The sequence below is a fragment of the Budorcas taxicolor genome, chromosome 3 (genome assembly GCF_023091745.1).
Source record: "Budorcas taxicolor isolate Tak-1 chromosome 3, Takin1.1, whole genome shotgun sequence".
NCBI classification, from domain to species: Eukaryota; Metazoa; Chordata; class Mammalia; order Artiodactyla; family Bovidae; genus Budorcas; species Budorcas taxicolor.
Genome location: NC_068912.1, coordinates 7,749,575 through 7,772,557, shown reverse-complemented (window position 1 = coordinate 7,772,557; position 22,983 = coordinate 7,749,575). Strand labels below are relative to the sequence as shown.

Genomic DNA, 22,983 nt, shown 5'->3' with positions numbered 1-22,983 from the left:
TTTGCATAAATTTTAGGATTGACTTGTCAATTTATACAGAGAAGGAAGATGGGATTTTATGATTTTATGGTATAATAAATGTATATTTGGCCCCTGATTTCTGGCACAGAACTCCTAAAACTCCTAGAATTTCCTGAATAATAGGGGTGAGGGGAGCATCTGTTGTTACTCATATGCAGTCTCTTTCAAACTTACCTGAATTGATGCTAATAAGGTGACTCTTAGTGGGACCCTAATAGCTTTGAGATGGGGGCAGGGTGTCAGATGAACCAGTCTTATGGTTAGAGGTTTGGGGCTTTCAGCGATCTCCCAACCTCAGGGCAAGTGAGAGGGGCTGGAGATTAAGTCCAACCTCAATGGCCAGTGACTTAATCAACTATGCCTATATAATAGAACGTTCATGAAAACTGTTCACAGTGAGATTTGGGGAACTTCCAGGTTACTGTTGGGAGGGTGATGTGCCCAGAGAGGCTTATCAGAGCTTTGCTCCTCTTCCCACATACTTTGCCTTATGCATCTCTTCATCTGGCTGTTCATTTGTATCCTTGATCGTAATCAGTACTAGTAAGGAAAGTGACATTGTACAGGAGACGGGGATTAAGACCATCCCCGTGGAAAAGAAATGCAAAAAAGCAAAATGGCTGTCTGGGGAGGCCTTACAAATAGCTGTGACAAGAAGAGAAGCGAAAAGCAAAGGAGAAAAGGAAAGATATAAGCATCTGAATGCAGAGTTCCAAAGAATAGCGAGAAGAAATGAGAAAGCCTTCCTCAGCGATCAATGCAAAGAAATCGAGGAAAACAACAGAATGGGAAAGACTAGAGATCTCTTCAAGAGAATTAGAGATACCAAGGGAACGTTTCATGCAAAGATGGGCTCAATAAAGGACAGAAATGGTATGCACCTAACAGAACAGAAGATATTAAGAAGAGGTGGCAAGAATACACGGAAGAACTGTACAAAAAAGATCTTCACGACCCAGATAATCATGATGGTGTGATCACTAATCTACAGCCAGACATCTTGGAATGTGAAGTCAAGTGGGCCTTAGAAAGCACCACTGGGAACAAAGCTACTGGAGGTGATGGAATTCCAGTGAAGCTATTTCAAATTCTGAAAGATGATGCTGTGAAAGTGCTGCACTCAATATGCCAGCAAATTTGGAAAACTTAGCAGTGGCCACAGGACTGGAAAAGGTCAGTTTTCATGCCAATTCCAAAGAAAGGCAATGCCAAAGAATGCTCAAACTACTGCACAATTGCAGTCATCTCACACGCTAGTAAAGGAATGCTCAAAATTCTCCAAGCCAGGCTTCAGCAATACATGAATTGTGAATTTCCAGATGTTCAAGCTGGGTTTAGAAAAGGCAGAGGAACCAGAGATCAAATTGCCAACATCTGCTGGATCATGGAAAAAGCAAGAGAGTTCCAGAAAAACATCTATTTCTGCTTTGACTATGCCAAAGCCTTTGACTGTGTGGATCACAAGAAACTGCAGAAAATTCTGAGAGAGATCGGAATACCAGACCACCTGACCTGCCTCTTGAGAAACCTGTATGCAGGTCAGGAAGCAACAGTTAGAACTGGGCATGGAACAACAGACTGGTTCCAAATAGGAAAAGGAGTATGTCAAGGCTGTATATGGTCACCCTGCTTATTTAACTTATATGCAGAGTACATCATGAGAAACGCTGGGCTGGAAGAAGCACAAGCTGGAATCAAGATTGCCGGGAGAAATATCAATAACCTCAGATATGCAGATGACACCACCCTTATGGCAGAAAGTGAAGAGGAACTAAAAAGCTTCTTGATGAAAGTGAAAGAGGAGAGTGAAAAAGTTGGCTTAAAGCTCAAGATTCAGAAAACTAAGATCATGGCATCTGGTCCCATCACTTCATGGGAAACAGATGGGGAAACAGTGGAAGCAGTGGCTGACTTTATTTTTTTGGGCTCCAAAATCACTGCAGATGGTGATTACAGCCATGAAATTAAAAGACGCTTACTCCTTGAAAGGAAAGTTATGACCAACCTAGATAGCATATTCAAAAGCAGAGACATGACTTTATCAACAAAGGTCCGTCTAGTCAAGGCTATGGTTTTTCCAGTGGTCATGTATGGATGTGAGAGTTGGACTGTGAAGAAAGCTGAGCACCCAAGAATTGATGCTTTTGAACTGTGGTGTTGGAGAAGACTCTTGAGAGTCCCTTGGACTGCAAGGAGATCCACCCAGTCCACTCTGAAGGAGATCAGCCCTGGGATTTCTTTGGAAGGAATGATGCTAAAGCTGAAACTCCAGTAGTTTGGCCACCTCATGTGAAGAGTTGACTTGTAGGAAAAGACTCTGATGCTGTGGAGGGCGGGGTGGGGTGGGGTGGTTGGGGGCAGGAGGAGAAGGGGACGACCAAGGATAAGATGGCTGGATGGCATCACTGACTCGATGGACGTGAGTTTGAGTGAACTCTGGGAGTTGGTGATGGACAGGGAGGCCTGGTGTGCTGCGATTCATGGGGTCACAAAGTGTCGGACACGACTGAGCAGCTGAACTGAACTGAACTGAATTATGATTTATATTTTTTGCTGTCTTTATGCTGTCTTTCAATTATTATTTATAATTTTCTGTGTATATCTTATATAATACTTAAACTTATTCCTAACCATTTTACTCTTTTTGAATGTTACCATATGCTATTGTGAATAGAGTTGTTTCCTTGATTTCATTTTTAGCTCATTCATTGGTTCTAATAGAGTTTTGTGTGCGTGTGTATTCCTTATTTTCTATATAAAGATCATGTTCTCTGTAAATAGATACAGCTTTGCTTCTTCTCGGAGAAGGCAATGGCACCCCACTCCAGTACTCTTGCCTGGAAAATCCCATGAATGAAGGAGCCTGGTGGGCTGCAGTCCATGGGGTCGCTAAGAGTCCTACACGACTGAGCGACTTCCCTTTCACTTTTCACGTTCATACACTGGAGAAGGAAATGGCAACCCACTCCAGTGTTCTTGCCTGGAGAATCCCAGAGACGGGGGAGCCTGGTGGGCTGCCGTCTATGGGGTCACACAGAGTTGGACATGAATGAAGTGACTTAGCAGCAGCAGTTGCTGCTGCTGCTTTTTTTTTTTTTTTTCAGTTTGGATGCCTTTTATTTCTTTTCTAGCCTAATTTCCCTAACTAGGACTTGTAGATCAATGTTGAATAGAAGGGGTGAGAGTGAACTTCTTTGGCTTGGTCATGACCTTAGAGAAAAAAATTTAGTCTTTTACTATTAAGTATGATGTTGGCTCTGGGTTTTTTGAAGATGTTCCTTATTAGACTGAGGAAGCTCCCTTTCATTGATAGTTTGAGTGTTTTCATCATGAAAGGATATTGGATTTTTGTTAAATGCTTTTTGTCTGTTGGGAAGATTATTTGGTCTTTGTCCTTTATTCATATGGTATATGCATTAATCGATTTTCATGTATTGAACCAACTTTGCATTCTTGGAAGAAATTCTTCATGGTCATTGTATATATTATCCTTTTTATATGTTGTTGGCATTGTGTTGCTAGTACTTGAGGATTTGGGGACAGTTGTTAAAGGCAGAAGCATATATGGCATTTTGTTATCATCCTTGCTGCTAATGGTAGGAAGCATTAGAAAAATCCTAAAAGTCAGCTTCAATGACTCAAAAGTCTTAACAGTAATCTGGAGACATTTCTCATGGAGTCATTGCTGATATTAGCTTATCTATTAAGTGATATTTATAATGGTTATTCTGAATCTTGAAGAAGTATGTTGGATTCTAGCTCAGAGTCTCAATTATTAAGGAAGAGGATAATATATTTTAGGGCCATTTCTAGTCAAGAAAGAGAAAATAGAGAAAAGATTGGTTTTTAAATGGAGGTACGGGCCAGTTATCTGGAAATTTTACTCATTTGTGGGGCTCTGCTCAGTGATAAATGACCGTTGTACTAGAGATCCTGCATCTCCAACTCCAAACAGGTTTCTCCTGGTGACAGCCTGTTCATCTAGAGGGAATATGGCCAAATATTCACCGCAAACTGAGCCTATCCTGTGAGGCTCTGTGAGTGCTGTCATAGTTAGCTCCTCCCTGCTGGGAGCGGTTGTGGGGAAAGGGGAGTCTGTGTCTGTGTGGCTTGGTCACTGGTGACACTCTCTGCTCATGCTGTTTATCCCGTCCTTTCTCTTTGAGCCTGCTGGGGTTGAATTCTTGATTCCATCCTCCATTAACTCTCCGGCATTTTGAATCACCTCATTTTGTGCAGAGTCGTTAGTCTTTGAGAATCCAATATGAGATTACTGTAGAGCTATAAGTTCTGCATTTTCAGGGTCGTACAAGCCTACAAAACAAGAGCATAATGATGTAAAGAACAGGATCTCTTTATGGTTTTATGATTTTTAAAAAACTAACACTTCCACCTGCATTATCTAATTTGGTTCTTATGACAACCTCGACTTCTAGATAGTTCAGATGTACTGTGTTCTATGCCACAGACAGGTTTGGAGAGTTTAGATACTTAGAACCTCGCAGGAGAGGTACAGAGTGTTGGTGCTGGGAGATCCCCTCTAGCGTCACCCTGGGGTCTCCTCATCGCTGTGTTTCTTCCGTTCCCTGCTTCTCTCCAGGGGTGGGATTATGTTTCTCTCCTTCAGTGTCATTGCTCCATTTTCATAATGAATATCTTCAGTTCCATAACTTAAGTCATTCAATGAGTCAAATGATGATCCATTTGCTTTTTTCTACAAATCTTCCTGCCCTGACATTTTAAATTGGTTTGCTTTTGACCTCAGGATCATTTTGGTGTCCATATACAGGCTTACTTGTCCAGCTCAATTTGAGTTTAATGCAGTGAACTAGGCCTTATTGAGGCTCTGGCTTGTGTTCATCCTGATTGCTTCTTTCCTACTGAAGTATCAGTGTTTCAGTGCAAGGTAGGGAGACTCACTTTGCTTCTGGTTCTGCCACTCACAAACTATATTCTGTTCTCTTTGAACCTCAGTTTTCCCTTCTGTAAAGTGAAGGGTTGGATCAAATGACCTTTAAGGCCACTTAAGGTCTGCTATTGGGTCTGACTTCCCTAATGATTTTATCATGTTCTTTGTCTCTCTCTTCCTGGCTTACCTGGTTGCTTTACAGGTGATGATTTCATTATCATGGAATGTTAGTGTTGTCAATGATTCTCAGCCTCTCACTGTGCCTTGGGCTTCCCCCATTTTCTTTTTTTTCTGTAGGAGAAATAACCTGCTGGCTGAGTAAGCATCTCAGGTGTAAGGGCTGGAAAATACTCCCTGACCAGAATGTAGGCCAGCCCCTGCCCCACGCCTGCATCTGTGATGCAACCAGAGCTCTTAATTGCAGAGCTGAAGCTTCCATTCAAGAGCTAATAGTTGAAAGACTAGAACAGGTTTTCTGTCTTACTGCTTTCTTCTCTTTGCTGTATCATTCAGAGTCCTCATAATAAAGAAAAATGATTAAACCAACCCATCTAAGCTTGTGCTAATGGAGACTAAAAGAACCCATGGGCACATTGCGTGGTTCAGTCCCATCCTCTGTGCCTTTTAGAGAATGGTAAGGCATTAGCATAAAAACAAGTCACCACAATTATTTATTTTGCACCCAGTCCCTTAATGTTGAGGAGCAGGAAGGATTCTGCTGTGATCTCTGGCACATTCATCGGCCCCCGCTGAGCCCCTGATCAATAGTGACACAGTAGCATCAGATGGCCTTCAAATAGTACTTCCTTTTTCAGATGGGCTGAGAGAGAGAGGAAGAAATATACATGCTTCATTCCTCTTAGACTACAAATAAATAAAGACGTGGTGTGCAGCTGCAGCTCAAGCATTTTGGAAGCTTTTCTGGTGTGTGGGTGTTGGGGGGTAGGGAAAGCGGGGAGAGGGGAACCTCCGCTGAGGCTTCTGTCTTGTTGCAGGCGGGGGTGAGAACACGGGTAAATGTCCGTTCGGGCACTCCTCAGTCCCCACTGCCCCTCCTGCGCACGGAACCACCTGGAGAACAGAGCAGACTACACAAGTGGGGAGTGACACCCCGAGGCCACTTTGCTTTCTCGTCCCCCTCCCCAGAGTGCTTATTAGATGGTCATCGGCTGAGTGTGTGCCCTGGAATCTGGGCCCGCTGCTGCCGCTGCAGTTAATGCTGCTTTGTTCAGTGCTAAATGAGGCGAGAACTTTCACCCAGGTCACATCCATAATCCCGCTCAGCAGGACGCTCAGCTGCGTACGGAGAGCAGTTTCTGCAGGCAAGGAGGAACTTTCCCATTGGAGTTGTTGCGCTCACCCGGGGTGGGTGCGAGTGTGCCAAGTTGCTTTAGTTGTGTCGACCTTTGGACTGTAGCCCTCCAGGCTTCTCTGTCCTTGAGGTTTTCCAGGCAAGAATACTGGAGTGGGTTGCCATGCTCTCCTCCAGGGCCTCTTTCTGACCCAGGGATCAAACCCCCGTCTCTTTTGTCTCCTGCAATGGCAAGCGGGTTCTTTACCCCTAGTGCCACCTGGGAGAACAGGCTTTTCATGCCACTTCTGCCATGAGCTGCGTCCTTGGGCAGGTCACCTAACCTCTGTGGGCTGCAGTTGCCCCCACTTGTTCAGCAGATACTTGAGTCTTACTCTGCCAGGCTCAAAGGGCTGGGAATGCAGAAATATGAGGGCAGGGTCCCAACTGTCAAGGAGCTTCCATTCTAGTGGGCATGGCAGATGGTGACCATGCACATGAGGCCAGACCCCAAGTGCAAATCATGTTAACTGCTGGGAAAGATATAGAGTGATGTGGAAAAAATGTAACTTTAGATGAAGTCATAATGGTGAATATTTACTAAACATTGGCAGGATACCCAGCAGTGCTAAATGCTTTTCATATGTTCTTTCTTAATCTTCCTTTTGTGACATAACTTTGGACGTGGTTCCTAAGGTTCCTTTGGATTTGGAATTGTCTGCTCCTATGATTCCAAGTTTTTAGCAACTGATAGAGGGTTGGTTAAGGGATTAACTCAGATGGGCCATCACAGCTGATGATTTCTAGATGCAAGCAGAATACTGGGTTTCCCATGTGGCGCTAGTGGTAAAGAGCTAGCCAGTGCAGGAGACATAGGAGATGCGGGTTTGATCCCTGGGTCAGGATGATCCCCTGGAGGAGGTCATGACAACCCTCTCTAGTATTCTTGCCTGGAGAATCTCTGTGGACAGAGGAGCCTGGAGGGCTATAGTCCAAGTGGCTGAAGCCACTTAGCATGCACTGGATTTCCTACTGCTTGTGTGTGTTCTCAGAGAGAGGACACAGTGTGGCCAGGAGACTTGAAGGGTATAAGAAGGTAGGCACAGTGTTGGAATTCGAACCTGGCCAGGTTTGGGACCTGAAGGAAGAGAGTTAATAAGAAAGCCGACAGTGGAGAGAGTCCTGGGCTGGGGGCCAGGAGCTGGGGGTGGGGGCTAGAGGCTTGTCTACCATCTGCCAACTGCTTTAGGCCTCATTGTCAATCTCTCTTATAGGAGGTGCAGCCTCCTGAACCTCACACGGTTGTGCTGGGAGCTGAGGCTGTAGCACTGAGTGGTTTTCAGAGAGAAGATGTGAGTTGGGAATGCAGAGATCCAGGGACCATTACATTGTGCCCATTTGTGGGGGCCCTGTCCTTTTACTCCAGGAGAATGTGGCACTGTGGTCTTTCTCTGTAGTCTTGCCTGCACTGACGTAAGATTCTTCTGTCTTCTTCTGAAGGGTGTAGGTTTTTGTTCTTAAGGACAGTTAACACAACAGGTCGTAAATCCTAAATTTGCCTCTGCTGACATGAGCAGTACAAGCAGATTGGTGGCTCAGATGATAAAGAATCTGCCTGCAATGCAGGAGACCTGGGTTCAGTCCCTGGGTGGGAAGACCCCCTGGAGAAGAGAATGGCAACTCACTCCAATATCCTTCCATTCTGGAATGGAGAATTCCATCGACAGAGGAGCCTGGTGGGCTACAGTCCATGGGGTCACAGAGTCGTACATGACTGAGTGACTTACACGATTACATGAGGTGAGCAACTGCCACCTTCTGCCAGCCTCCTTGGAGCCTGCTTTCCTCATGTGGAGCTGGTGGGAGGGGGGGCATCCAAGACCCAAGTAGCATTTATACATGATTGGGGCTCCTTTTCTGTCAGCAATTTCTGCTCTCTTTCAGGCTCTCTGGTTGTTCACATTTCTGATGATCAACTTCCCAGGCCCTCTGAGTGAGCATTTTAGCCTAAGCTCCAGGCAGTCAGTGTTGCCCTTGTGGGATTGTGTTGTTGGGCAAAACTGCACCAACCAGGTCTTATCTAGTGTGGTTCCCTACTTTCAGGGGTTGATTCCCCACCAAACTCTGCCTGCTTTTGGTCTCTCTCCAGTGCCTTCAAAGTTATTTTTATTATTTCAACTAATCAGTCAGTTCAGTTGCTCAGTTGTGTCCGACTCTTTGTGACCCCATGAATCGCAGCACGCCAGGCCTCCCTGTCTGTCACCATCTCCCGGAGTTCACTCAAACTCATGTCCATCGAGTCAGTGATGCCATCCAGCCATTTCATCCTCTGTCATCCCCTTCTTCTCCTGCCCCCAAACCCTTCCAGCATCAGTGTCTTTTCTAATGAGTCAACTCTTTGCATGAGGTAACCAAAGTACTGGAGTTTCAGCTTTAGCATCATTCCTTCCAAAGAAATCCCAGGGCTGATCTCCTTCAGAATGGACTGGTTGGATCTCCTTGCAGTCCAAGGGACTCTCAAGAGTCTTCTCCAACACCACAGTTCAAAAGCATCAATTCTTGGGTGCTCAGCTTTCTTCACAGTCCAACTCTCACATCCATACATGACCACTGGAAAAACCATAGCCTTGACTAGACGGACCTTTCTTGGCAAAGTAATGGCTCTGCTATTGAATATACTGTCTAGGTTGGTCATGACTTTTCTTCCAAGGAGTAAGCATGTTTTAATTTCATGGCTGCAATCACCATCTGCAGTGATTTTGAAACCCCCCAAAAAATAAAGTGAGCCACTGCTTCCACTGTTTCCCCATCTGTTTCCCATGAAGTGATGGGACCAGATGCCATGATCTTAGTTTTCTGAATCTTGAGCTTTAAGCCAACTTTTTCACTCTCCTCTTTCACTTTCATCAAGAAGCTTTTTAGTTCCTCTTCACTTTCTGCCATAAGGGTGGTGTCATCTGCATATCTGAGGTTATTGTTATTTTTCCCGGCAATCTTGATTCCAGCTTGTGCTTCTTCCAGCCCAGCGTTTCTCATGATGTACTCTGCATATAAGTTAAATAAGCAGGGTGACCATATACAGCCTTGACATACTCCTTTTCCTATTTGGAACCAGTCTGTTGTTCCATGCCCAGTTCTAACTGTTGCTTCCTGACCTGCATACAGGTTTCTCAAGAGGCAAGTCAGGTGGTTTGGGATTCCCGTCTCTCTCAGAATTTTCTGCAGTTTCTTGTGATCCACACAGTCAAAGGCTTTGGTATAGTCAATAAAGCAGAAATAAATATTTTTCTGGAACTCTCTTGCTTTTTCCATGATCCAGCAGATGTTGGCAATTTGATCTCTGATTCCTCTGCCTTTTCTAAACCCAGCTTGAACATCAGGAAATTCATAATTCATGTATTGCTGAAGCCTGGCTTGGAGAATTTTCAACATTCCTTTACTAGCATGTGAGATGAATGCAATTGTGCAGTAGTTTGAGCATTCTTTGGCATTGCCTTTCTTTGGGATTGGAATGAAAACTGACCTTTTCCAGTCCTGTGGCCACTACTGAGTTTTCCAAATTTGCTGGCATATTGAGTGCAGCACTTTCACAGCATCATCTTTCAGAATTTGAAGTAGCTCCACTGGAATTCCATCACCTCCACTACCTTTGTTCCCAGTGGTGCTTTCTAAGGCCCACTTGACTTCACATTCCAGGATATTTGGCTCTAGGTGAGGGATCACACCATCATGATTATCTGGGTCGTGAAGATCTTTTTTGTACAGTTCTTCTGTGTATTCTTGCCACCTCTTCTTAATATCTTCTGCTTCTGTTAGGTGCATACCATTTCTGTCCTTTATTGAGCCCATCTTTGCATAAAACGTTCCCTTGGTATCTCTAATTTTCTTGAAGAGATCTCTAGTCTTCCCCATTCTGCTGTTTTCCTCGATTTCTTTGCATTGATTGCTGAGGAAGGGTTTCTTATGTCTTCTTGCTATTCTTTGGACTCTGTATTCAGATGCTTATATCTCTCCTTTTTTCCTTTGCTTTTCGCTTCTCTTCTTTTCATAGCTATTTGTAAGGCCTCTCCAGACAGCCATTTTGCTTTTTTGCATTTCTTTTCCATGGGGATGGTCTTAATCCCTGTCTCCTGTACAATGTCACGAACCTTCGTCCATAGTTCATCAGGCACTCTGTCTATCAGATCTAGGCCCTTAAATCTATTTGTCACTTCCACTGTATAATCATAAGGGATTTGATTTAGGTCATACCTGAATGGTCTAGCGGTTTTTCCTACTTTCTTCAATTTAAGTCTGAATTTGGCAATAAGGAGTTCATGATCTGAGCCACAGTCAGCTCCCAGTCTTGCTTTTGCTGACTGTATAGAGCTTCTCCATCTTTGGCTGCAAAGAATATAATCAGTCTCATTTCGGTGTTGACTATGGTGATATCCATGTGTAGAGTCTTCTCTTGTGTTCGAAGAGGGTGTTTGCTATGACCAGTGTGTTCTCTTGGCAAAACTCTATTAGCATTTGCCCTGCTTCATTCCGTACTCCAAGGCCAAATCTGCCTGTTACTCCAGGTGTTTCTTGACTTCCTACTTTTACATTTCAACTAGTAGACTTAGTTTTTTAGAGTGGTTTTACGAAACAGACAAATTGGGTAGCAAGGAGAGTTCCCATACACCCCTTCAACCCCCTGCTTTGTCTCCTGTTATTACTATCTTGCATTAGTGTGTGCATTTGGTACAATTGATAAGCCAGTATTGATAATTATTATTAACTAATAGACATAGTTTGTATGTATCCATAGTTCCCTCTTTGTACATTTTATGCAGTTATTTCTTTGTATCTTATCCAGTTTGTCAGAGGCCAAGTCTGAGGATACCAGTTTCTCCAGCATCATTACAAGCCGATAATTTGATGTGTTTATTTTTGATTCATACATAAGCTTTTTGCTGATCTCCGAAAACACTTGACAGAAACCTTTTAAATAAAGGGCTGTTTCTTGAGGAGGATAAGGGCAGAAAGTCTCACAAGTCAGTGGGTGGTGATAATATTCGTGACTGTGTTAAGCTGTTATATCTTGCTGCTTTTAGTGTGATTCACCAGGAAACACTACAGTTCAGTTCATCACAGTCTTCAGAAATTAATCTCTAGAAAATAAGGTGGAAGCAAGTAAATGAAGAAAAAGCACCCCCCACCCCCCCAAAAAAACAACTTCCTGAGGTATTAACCTAGCACCAAGGCTGAGGTTTCTCTGGAACTTACAAAGAATATTTGAAGTCCTTTGGTTAACCTTATTTGCACTTAACTCCTCCTTATCTGGAAGATGAAGCCACAGATAAAACTGACTCATAAATCTTGTATGTTGATTACTTAGTACAATTTGCATCTTCCTTCTAGGTTTTTGTTTTTTCTTTTCTAAATGGTAGTGAAAAGGAAGCAGGCCCTGATATATTTAAACTTACGTGGTTGTGTGAGCTTCCTGATCTGTCTGGTCTAAGACTGTCTTGTATTTTGCCCACAATGGAGCCTCAGGGTGGACTGAGATTATTTGTGGTGGTGGTGGTAATAGTTAGGTATGGAGATACTTTTTTGTTATGGAGTTATACATGTACATAATGGCAGTAATTACTCATTGTACCCTCTGATTTTTGACCCCTCCTCTGCTTCCCTGAAATTGTTGCTCTGCTTTTTGGTTCGTCATTAGTGTGGATGAGTTTTTGATCCCTGCTTCATGTCTCCTTTTAATCTCCTCGAATAACCATAAGGTCTAGCTCTGGTAGAGATGGGTGTCTGCTCCATACTCTCTCTCAGAAAGGCAGATTTGTGATTTTCTTCAGATGGTTGAGAAGGAAGATGAGCCTGTGGTGTGACTGCAAGTGGGATGTGTTAGTGAGCGTGGGATGACTGTGTGCATGCTCGTGTGGGCTGTGTGAGATGCGTGTGTGTGGTGAGTCATGTGTATGCACGTGCCACATGTGTGTGAGCATGTGTGCACTGATGTGTGTGAAGGTGTGTGCTGAGTACATGCACACGTACCAGCTGGCTAATGGCGTGAAGGAGGCATGGATAGCGTGACTATGTTGGGTGTCCTCATGCCAGTGCCTTCACGTGCAGAATGCTACTCCCTGGTTAGGAAACCTCGTCCAGAGCTAGAAAGCCACTTCTCCTCTCTCTGTACCCCCGACTGGTTTGGGGTTCTCAGTGCTGCCCTTTTCTGAGAAAGGAGGGGGCAGGATCCATTTCGGCGTCTGCGTTCAGACTGATTGCCAGTTCCTGACGGTTCAGAGTTCAGGGCAGGAGCCGCCAGGCATGCAGCGCTCGGGAGGGGGAGTGTGGAGACGGCCCCCAGCTGCGAGGGGGGTTGCTTTGAACTTGGGCCGTCATAAACCTGGCCTCATGTCATTCCTGGCTGTGTGGGTCACTGACATGCTGGCAAACCATGGAGTCGCAGAGCTCAGAGGGGAGCTATGCCAGCCATGGTTGAAGCTGGCAGTGCGCTTAGATCCTCAGGTCGAGGGGCCTTTGTTTAGCTGCGATGGTGGGGCCGTCCATGTGGGGCCCAGATTTCCTATGGGGGCAGGGAATCACTGTCTCCAGTGTATTACCACACACTGTGGATCAATACGAGGGGAAATCCTTTGGCAGTATTTAGTTTTCGAAACCCTTTTCACTGGGACCAGCCTCGCTCCAAATTTTAGGAAGAACCTTCTGTTCTCGTAACCATAGGAAGTATGTTTCTTGCAGATGACTGTCCTGCACTTCTATTAATGTGGTCCTTGGTTGCATAGACTTTTAAATTATCTTGGGGCTATTAATTTCTGGGATATCCTCTGGGCTGTTTTATATGTGCTTTTAAAAAGGAAAAGGCAAATCCCAGTGGGTCAGTATGGAATAGGGTGGGGCTGTCCTCTTCTCTTGTTTCATCCTACTGAGTAGTGATATCTAGAAATTATCTATAATTTTGATCCAGTAGACCCACTTGTAGGAATCTAGCCTAAAGGGCTACCTGGATGAGCTCAGCAGTGTGCAGATAAGGAGGTTTGTGGAAGCAGTTTTCTAAGAGTGCCCTGGGGAAGTGTCCACCAGTAGCAGAGTGGTCATAAGTAATGGATAGGCTTGTATCCATTGGTGGAGAAAGATATCCAAGTTATCTTTAAAGTTAAAAAACCAAGTTGCAGAACAATGTGAGTAGTATTAACCTTTTCACATAACAGAAATTCCTCGGCATGTCTATGAATTTGTATGTCCATTAATATACAAAAGAGAGATGTGCTTGAAACCATTGACAGTACTCTGCATATATCTGCATTATTTGAGCCGTGTGTAGCAAAAAATTATATACGATATTAAACAACCTGTATGTCATTTGGTTTAATCAGGTTAGGTTTTTAAATGCATAACTAGTCCATTCCTTTTCTCTATTCAGGAAATTACTCAAATGTCTGAGTCTCTGTAACATCCAGGGCAAACTCAGTGAAGTTTCATTAATTAAAAAATAAGTAGATATTTTTCTTCTTTATTCCTTTAGATTGCTTTAATGCATGAAGACCAGATTTCTGTAAGAGATTATACCTTACCCCACTTTATCTTTACTGAAATCCCATTTTACAGATGATGAAACTGAGACAAAGGCAAACTAGCTTGCCACAAAGGTGGTGGGAGAGTCTTCATACCCAACCCTTTCTGTTTCAGAAGCCCGCTTGTTTAAACACAGTCCTTGCCTGCCTCTCTGATTAAAAACAAGATGAGAAAAGGAACCAGTTTCTCGTTTTGCTTTCTATAAAGTTAGAAGTAGTCAGGAAACATCCTTTTGGCACTTAATTTCCTTATCTGTAGAATGGGAAGATGAACTTGATGACCTCTGGAAATCCTTCCAGCCCTAACTTTCTGTGATTAGAGACTCTTGCCATCCCTCTTCTCAGAGAGTGTTTGCTTCTCTCCCCACAGTACGTTGGAAGTCTGGACGTACCAAGGCCCAACAGCAGAGTGGAGATTGTGGCTGCCATGCGCCGGATCCGGGTGAGTGGCTGGAGATGGGGCTGTGTGGGCCTGGAACCCAGGCATCCTACTTGCTTGCCCTTTTAGAAGGTGCTCAGGGTGCCAGAATGGATGGCTGCACTCTGTGCAAGACACCTATACTGTCCAGGGGAGCTATTCTGAGTTAGGTGGTTGATGTTGCTTAAAGGCCAAGGTTAAAATGGACATACGATGGCTGGAGGGCTACCACCCTCTCTGTCTTGTGAACTACCGCTTCTCAAACTGAGATGCATGTTACCCCTGAGGATGTGGGGTCTGCCAGGGAGTGAGAGGGAGACTGGTGAACTTACTCAGCTTTTAGTGAAAAGGTTTAGTAATTAGCTGATACTTGGCTCAAAGCACTTTTTAAAAAGTAAAGCATTTTTGTGGTGCATAAAGAAAATTTACGTAAATTTTTAAGAACAAACATGGGATTTCAACAGAATTTCCTTGGTCAGTTGCTTTAGGCTCTGGACATGTGTGTGCATTCTCTTCTACTATTTCAGATATTCTAAAAGAGTTTGGTCAACTTTCCAATCTATTGCTTTAGGACCAGAGTCTGTGGTACACGGATCAGAGATGGAATAATTTGTCTTCTGACCACTGTGAAGGAATTTCCCCATGTACTCTGTCGTGAAACAGAAGAGATTAGATTTGTGCAGTTTGAGGGGGGATCTGGGATTGGGCAAATGAATTGGAATGATTTTTTGGAGAGAATTGGTATTGGAGGTGGCTGGATTGGTCATCCTGAATGCAGCCTGGTTTGAGCTCTTTGTCTTCTAGAGGAATCTACTCACTTCAGTGGAAAACATATAGATGTTGGGAGCCTCATTTTGCTTTTTGTCAGTTTTTTTTAGTTAGTTCATCTGAACAACAGAAACCTCAATTCATTGTGTTTTCTCTAAGCAGTTCATTAGCCTGCTTATTTTAGGCTGTTCACTGCTTTGACCCTCCCAGTTCTTTAGCATTTTTTATTGTTAAGTTGAATTTGTTGAAAGTATTTTTAAATACATCAATACTGTTTTTCTTGGACGCAGGAATGAGTCACTTTCATATGAGTTCATTTAATGTTCACAACAAACTGTCAAATGGGATCATGTTACCTTCATTATCTGGATTAAACTGAGGCTCAGAGAGTCACAGAGGTCTTGAAGTGGTGGGCGTGCAGCCTGCATGCAGCTCTCCACTTGCTTTCATGAGAACATGCCTTTGGCTTCAGGCTTGGCAGTCAGTATTCCCAGACCTCTTCTCTTCTTCACCTTCCCACTCAGGCAGAGACCGCTGAGGCCTGGCTGGGTGTATCTGGGGTGTCATCCTTTTGCGGATGGGTTATTGCTCTCACCTTGGGGTTGTGACCTTGGGGTTTCAACCAAAAGAGTCCCTTTTTTCTTTATACTGGACTAGGACACAGTGACTATGTTGTTTCTACTATTACTATCATATTAGAGTAATTAATAATAATAGTAGCTATCAGAATAGTAGCTACTATTCAGCACTTACTGTGTGACAGGTGCTTTACCAGGCCTTTTAATATGGAAATAATGTTATTTATTATTTGTAGCTACTCTAGATGAAGTGAGAGTATTGTTTTATACTTTGTAGATGAGGGCATGGAAGTCGGGGGCATTAAATAATTGATTCTAGATCAAGTTGGTGTCGGTAGTTTGATAGGCATCCACGCCCAGAACTGCGCTGCTTCCTGGTTTGGGTGGTGACTCCCGCTGGAGAACTGAAAGGCCGGGACTTGGAACTTCCCCAGTGAGGGAGTCAGTGGCAGGAATCCAACTTTGTAGAAGGAACGGAGGTACCGGCAAACAGCATCTCGAAGCAGAGGTGGGCCGTGGTGGCTGGTGGTGCTGTGCACGGGATCTGGAGCCCTTGGGGCTGGAGTGTGGCCCCTGTCTCCTCTCCCTCAGCACCTGTCAGCCCAGCGGGCCATGTGCCAGCAGCTCTCTTCCCTATGACCTGCTTCCAGTACTTAATGAGCAGCTCATTAAATTAGAGGGAGGAATTAATTGGCCAGAAAGCTGTTTGGTCTGGCTGTCCGCGGTCACTTGTTTAGTCTGGCCACCAATGAGAACTCTGGGTGTGTGTTTTACCGTGAACCCCCCAATTCACCGCTAGGTCCGGGGTGCTATTTTCTTTTCTTCCCTCCCTTTTAGAAGCTGTTTTGGCTGTAATTACACTTGTCAAGAACCAGAGCATGTGATTTCCGTGTTCAGGACTGTTCCTGACTTTGTCCTTTTCTGTTGAATGGTGCCAGGCTAACGTTGGGCAGGACGCTGCAGAGTTTGGTTCCTGGGTGCTCTTGTGGACTCACAGGTGCAGGCCTCCAGCTTGGTCCCAAGCAGCGGCTCGTCCTCAGAGGAAAGCAGTTACTCTAAGGACCTTGGAGCCTTACGTCTGTGAAATGAGTTGTGCCATGCCAGGCCCTTTAGATGCCAGTCTTCCTGGACAGGACAGTGGATGAAGCAATGCAGATTGTCTGCATTTCCCAGACAGGGAAGCACTCAGTGAAGGGCTTGTCCTGAGGGGACCAGACTCGCCTTCCGCGCTGGGACTTCTGCGGCATTTGGAGTCCTGTTCCTGCCCCCGGGTCACACCTGCAGCACCGACTCCAAGCTGACTAGGTGGACCGTTGATTTGGCTGATGCTTTTCCTTTTTCCCCGTTTCTCAAGGTACTCTCTCCATATAGCTTTTCTTTTAAAATTTATGTTATCTGTCCTCGGCATCTTTTTCTTTTTCATGTGCTTGCGAAGATTTTTTTTAATGGAGATTAAAAACACATGACATGTTAACCATTTAAAAGTGTATAATTCAATAGTGTTAAGTATATTTACACCGTGTAACAGGTCACTCTGAAATTTTTGTGAAACTGACACTCTGTACCCATTAAACACTGATTCTCCCTGCCCCTTCCCACAGCCCTTGGCCACCACCTTTATATTTTCTGTGCGTATAATCTGACTGTTCAGATACCTCATATATATGGAATCACACTGTATTTACCATCTGGCCTGGCTTATTTTACCTGGAATAATGTTCATAATGTTCATCCATGTTGTAGCACATGACATTTCCTTCCTTTTTTGGCTGCACAGTATTCAGTTGTGCCCAACTCTTTGCGACCCCATGGACTGCAACCTGTCAGGCTCCTCTGTCCATGGGATATTCCAGGCAAGGATGCTGGAGTGGGTTGCCATTTCCTTCTCCAGGGGATCTTCTGAAACCAGGGATTAAACTCAGATCTCTTGCACTACAGGCTGATTCTTTACTGACTGAGTTACCAGGGGCATATACAGTTGAACGTGTATAGCACATTTTCTTTATCCGTTTATCCACTGTACACTTGGGCTTCTTCTAACTTTTGGCTGTTGTGGCTAGTGTGAATAATGCTTCAGTGAACTTGAATATGCACATTTTTCTTTGAGATCCTGTTTTGAATTCCTCTGATGTATATTCAGAAGTGGGATTACTGGGTTATATGGTAATTCTTTTTTAAAACTTTCTGAGGGCTCTCTGTACTGTGTTCCATAATGGTTGCATCCTTTTTGATCCCCCCGCAGTATAATTTTTTTTCCTCAGTTACATGTGTATCCGGAGAAGGCAATGGCACCCCACTCCAGTACTCTTGCCTGAAAAATCTCATGGACGGAGGAACCTGGTGGGCTGTAATCCATGGGGTCGTTAAGAGTCGGACATGACTGAGTGAATTCACTTTCACTTTTCACTTTCATGTGTTGGAGAAGGAAATGGCAACCCACTCCAGTGTTCTTGCCTGGAGAATCCCAGGGACGGGGGAGCCTGGTGGGCTGCCATCTATGGGGTCGCACAGAGTTGGACACGACTGAAGCAACTTAGCAGCAACATGTGTATCTGATTGGATACTGGCTTTTAAAATAGATGAATTTTCTTTTTTCCGGTAGGGATTTGTTGGGATGGGGGCCGTTAAGCACTTGGAGTGTTTATGGGTGGTTTCGGGGAGCAGAACATGGTTTCATAATGGATTGCCAGGCTGCTTACTGTCACAGGGACCCCCTGGCTGAACTACCCTATGCCAGAGTGTGGGAGTTCCTTATACTGTTTTTCTGAGGGCAAGATCTGGGGTTGTGAACGGTTGTAAGTGCAGCCTTCGCACAGGCGGCATGGTATGAGTTAGCACATAAATTCATCAGCATTTCTCAGAAGGCCTCCCCTGAATCGAGCACCTTCACCTTCTGCTTCTCTAACACTCCAGGCAGAGCCACTTCTGGCCCTGCCAGGCCCTGCCCTGGTCACCCAGGGCCCCTCTGCTTGGATGCACAGCTGTTGGCCAGGCTCTGGTGACCAGCGTGGCGAGCTCCCGGTTCTCATGTGTGGAGCCCACTTGGAGTGGAGACCACGCAGGTGAGGGCCTAGGACCTGGGAGGCGGTGGAGGAAGAAGTAAGGAGCAGGAGAGCCAGTCCTGCCCGGCTGGGGCGGGGGGGTGGGGGGGTGGTGGGTGGTGGTCAGCGCTTCCTCTTGCTCTGTGGCTAATAGCGATTATTCGTGCGTATTTGTACCTTGTACACTTACAACTTTTAACCTTCTTTCGCATATGTTATATCATTTGGGGCTTCCCTGGTGGCTCAGATGGTGAAACATCTGCGTGCAGTGCAGGAGACCTGGGTCAGGAAGATCCGTCTTCCTGGAGAAGGGAATAATCTTGTTACTGCTGTTCGATGAGAGGCAGAAAGATGGGACAGGGAGGAAGGAAGAAAGGGGACCCTTGGCACAGGTACATGCTGTGCTGATGATTCAGTATTCTGTTGGGTGCTGCTATTCAGCAGTGGGCAAACTAGACACATGAATGTATTATTAGTAAAAGGGTCAGAGGCTAAGCAAGTGTGTAACTGGGAGGTGTTACCCAACTTGGGGGAGACAGGAAGGGCCCTGGGTTACTGAGGGTTGGAATCAATGGTCAGTAGATACTGCAGCCAAATGACCCCAGAGATGAGGCTCTTGTGGCTCAGGGAGGACTTGCATCTCCTGAGGGGAGGTGGCCACATCACACTGTACTGTCTTTGAACCTCGGCTTCCTGGCTTAATGCCTGACCATTAGAACACAGTAGTGTTTTGTGAATGAATGGGTGACTTAAATGTTTTCCTCAATAAAATGTACTTGATTAAACTCAGTCTATTGTGTACTTCAAATACACAGAATCATAACACACCATTCATTGTTTGATGTGACTGTAATTGCAGTTTATCAGTTTGTCCATCAGATTTTACAGAGGCCCAAGGTCACACAGGAGGAAGACCCAGATCTTCTGATGCCCAGCCCAGTATGCTTTCCACTGCAGTGTGAGGCCAATGGAAAGTCACTGCACATTTTTTGGTTCCTTGTTTTCTTTGGACGGCTTCTAGGAATTTCCATTGATTAATTGGGAGTTGGGATGGATTTGGGGACACTTTGACTGTCAAACTGAGTTGGAATGAACTGCAGCTGTGGGTAGCAGCAGTTTTTTTTTTTTAATTGGAGGATAATTACGGTATTGTGATGGTTCTCGCCATACATCAACATGAATCAGCCGTGGGCATGCATGTGTCCCCTCCCTCCTGGACTCCCTGCCACCTCCCTCCCCACCCCATCCCTCCAGGCTGCCGCAGACCACCGACTGTGGGTGCCCGGTGTCACACGTCAAACCCCCACTGGCTCTCACTTTACGTACGGCGATGTGTAGGTTTCAGTGCTGTTCTCTCAACTCATCCCACCCTCTTCTTCTCCCACTGAGTCCGAAGTCTGCTCTTTACATCTGCGTCTCCCTTTTGCACCTGCTTTTTGCTTGTTTCCTTTTTCAGGATTTGGCATGTTCCCCAAGGTTGAGACCCTTGACACATAAAGACCGTGGTCTGTTCCCTTGTTTGTCATACTCGTAAGAAACCTTCAGTTTCTGTTATTTTCTGTACTAGTTTACTGTTGCTACTGAAACAAATCAACGCTGTCTGACTGGTTTAAAACAAGGCAAGCGTATTATCTTACAGTTCTAGAGGTCAGAAGTGAGTCTTATGGGACTAAAATAAAATTGCGTCAGCAGGGCTGTGTTCCTTATGGAGGGTCTAGGAAAGAATCTGTTCCTTGTCTCTTTCAGCTTCTCAAGGCCACCTGTACTGCTTGGCTTGTGGCCTCGCACTCTAAACTCTCCTTCCATCACCATGTCCCCTTCTTTGACTGTGACCCTCTTACCTCCTTCTTATAAAGATCCTTTTGATGACATTGGGTCTGTATGGAGAATTCAGGATAATTGTCCCATCTCACAGTTCTTAAATGACTTCTTCAAAGTCCTTTTGCCATGTAACATAGCACAGTCACAGGTTCCAGGCATTGGGATATGGACACCTTTGGAGGCCCGTCATTCCACCCACCACACCTGACTTGCCTATTGTCTACCAGATAGGATACGCTAAGTGATGGAGGCCAGATCAAACCAATAAGCCCTCTAATTTCAGATCACGTACTTTACCCACTGCCTCATACTGGGTTGACCACATGTTCTCCTCTGATCTCAGTGGTGACCCAGGTAGGGAGGAAGCTTAGAGATATTCCCCGGAAGCACTGGATGATTATCCTGCTCTTTATCTGCTCAGTTGTTCAGTCGTGTTTGACTCTTTGTGAGTCCGTGGACTGTAGCCCACCAGGCTCCTCTGTCCATGGGATTCTCCAGGCAAGAGTACTGGAGTGGGTTGCCATGTCCTTCTCCAGGGGATCTTCCTGACCCAGGGATTGAACCCGCATCTCCTGCATTAGAGGGATTCTTTACCTCTGTGCCACTTGGGAAGCCCTGCTCTTTGTCTACCAAGGATCCAGAGGTCTGAGAAGATGCCAGCTGGACAAAGACGACAATAGAAGAGGGGCTATGACTTAAAAAAAAAATCGCACAACTTAGAACGATTCACAAAGTTCAGAGAAGTTCTGTGAGTCCACAGTTAGTCTGATACAGTGGGATTGCTTGCTTGGAGGTTACTGGTTGAAAGTTGAAGAGTGGCTGGTAGTACTGAAATCAGGCTACTGACTTTGCACCATTGGGTCTGCTGTGTGAATAGGTGAATTTGGTGGCCAAAAATTTAGTATGATTTTCAAGGCCTTTGTCCCCGAATATTAATACTATTTCCTATCATTGCACTTTTTAGATTCCTCAGGAAGGCAGCACTGTGTTGTCAAAAGAGCTCTCAGTGAAGAATGAGAGTTGAGCTTGCAGCCCCTTGACTTGATGTGTAAACTTGGTGAGGTATTGACTGCCATTAATTTCAGTTTCCTTGTTTCTAAAGGGGAAAGGATGATACTTGTTGTTTTCCCTGGTGCTATTGTTGAGTCTGGGATAATGCATGAAAAACCACTTTATAAACCAAAAAGGATTATTTATACTCATCAGTGTCATTTTTACACCTTCTTCTGGGTTTCAAAGCATTTCATATAGATAAATACCCTGAGATACTGAGCTGCTTCATCTAGCTTCTTTTAACAGCCAGCATCTTTTTCCTGATTTCGGTGGCAAGCCTTGCTTCCTCTGGGAGGCTCCCCCGACTAGATCATTTTGTCCTCTCACATGGTCTCATGGCACCACACCTCTCTCTTTTGTAGCACTTGTAACAACTATATTCCCAGAGTCTGGCAGGATGCCAGCCTTTGCTCAGTAGACTTTTGTTGAGTGACTGAGAAAATTAATCTTAGATGATAGCCATGTGAGCAAAAAAGCAGTGAAACCCAGTGAGGCTCTGCTGAGGGGCTGGGGTGCCAGGGAGGGGGGAAGCTGCAGTGCAGTCAGACCTGCCCTGCTTTGTCACTTGCCAGGGACGCTGGTGTGTGGAGAGCCAGGCTGGGCTCCAGAGGGGCAGCTGGTGTTCTGTCACTGCCTCCCCTTGGGGACCTGTTGTAGCTGCTGGAAGGGCAGCCTCAGGTGGGGAAGGGTAGAGGCATCTTGCTGGACCTTCAGGGCTGGAGAGAAGGTGGCTGTCTTTGCAGCCACAGACCAGACTTATGCCTGTTAAAAGCCCGGGGACTGAGCTCTGCAGAACTGGGGTGCAGCCTCCCAGAGGCCGCACGGCCTGGCTCTGCAGGGTGTGTGCCTGCAGCTGGATGCACTCAGGTGTGTGCTCCCCATCGTGGCTCCTCCGCCTGTGGGCTTGGTGAACACTCGGCCACCCTGGAGATAGCTTTCACAGTAGTCCAGCATGGGATCAGTTTGCTGTTGAACAGGGACTTGATCTCTCAAGAGGGACTGCTCAGGAGTGGTGTGGTCAGTGGCCTGGAACAGAATGAGTAGGTGACCAGGACATGGCCAAGCCCTCCCCACTCCCACAACTCCCTTCCAGAGGTGCCACCTCTTCCGGAAATCTCTCTCAAGAGAACCAATAGACGTAAAATGGCCCTGGACGTTCTTGGGAGAAGATCCAGGGACTGGGGGACACGGGGGCTTTATGGAACAGTGGCTGGAGGGGCGAGTGCCTTATAGCTGTGCGTTTCCCTCCCCACGTGCATTTAGCCCCTGCATGTGGCCGCCTCATACATTTGTGGCCTCCTCATACATTCAGCCACGAAATCCACGCTTTACCCTCTTCTGGAAGGCTTTGTCCAGGAAACATTTTGTTTCCCCCTCAGCAGCTACCCTCGACATCATTTTCTCTCTTGCCATTAATTGTTGTCCTTTTCTTTCCAAATTCGGAGTTGGCAAGGTTACCTTTGAGCAGCTTAGATTGTAACACAGGCCTCCCTCTCATTACTTTAGCATGGCCCTGTT

General features: G+C 45.4%; 1 protein-coding gene across 1 annotated transcript in view; it reads left to right on the top strand.

Annotated features, from left to right (window-relative positions):
* The window catches only part of NOS1AP (nitric oxide synthase 1 adaptor protein), a 352,882-nt gene that overhangs the window by 76,750 nt on the left and 253,149 nt on the right, over nucleotides 1-22,983 (top strand). The window contains 1 exon segment of the mRNA XM_052637474.1: nucleotides 14,157-14,228. Coding sequence (XP_052493434.1) covers nucleotides 14,157-14,228 — 72 coding nt within the window.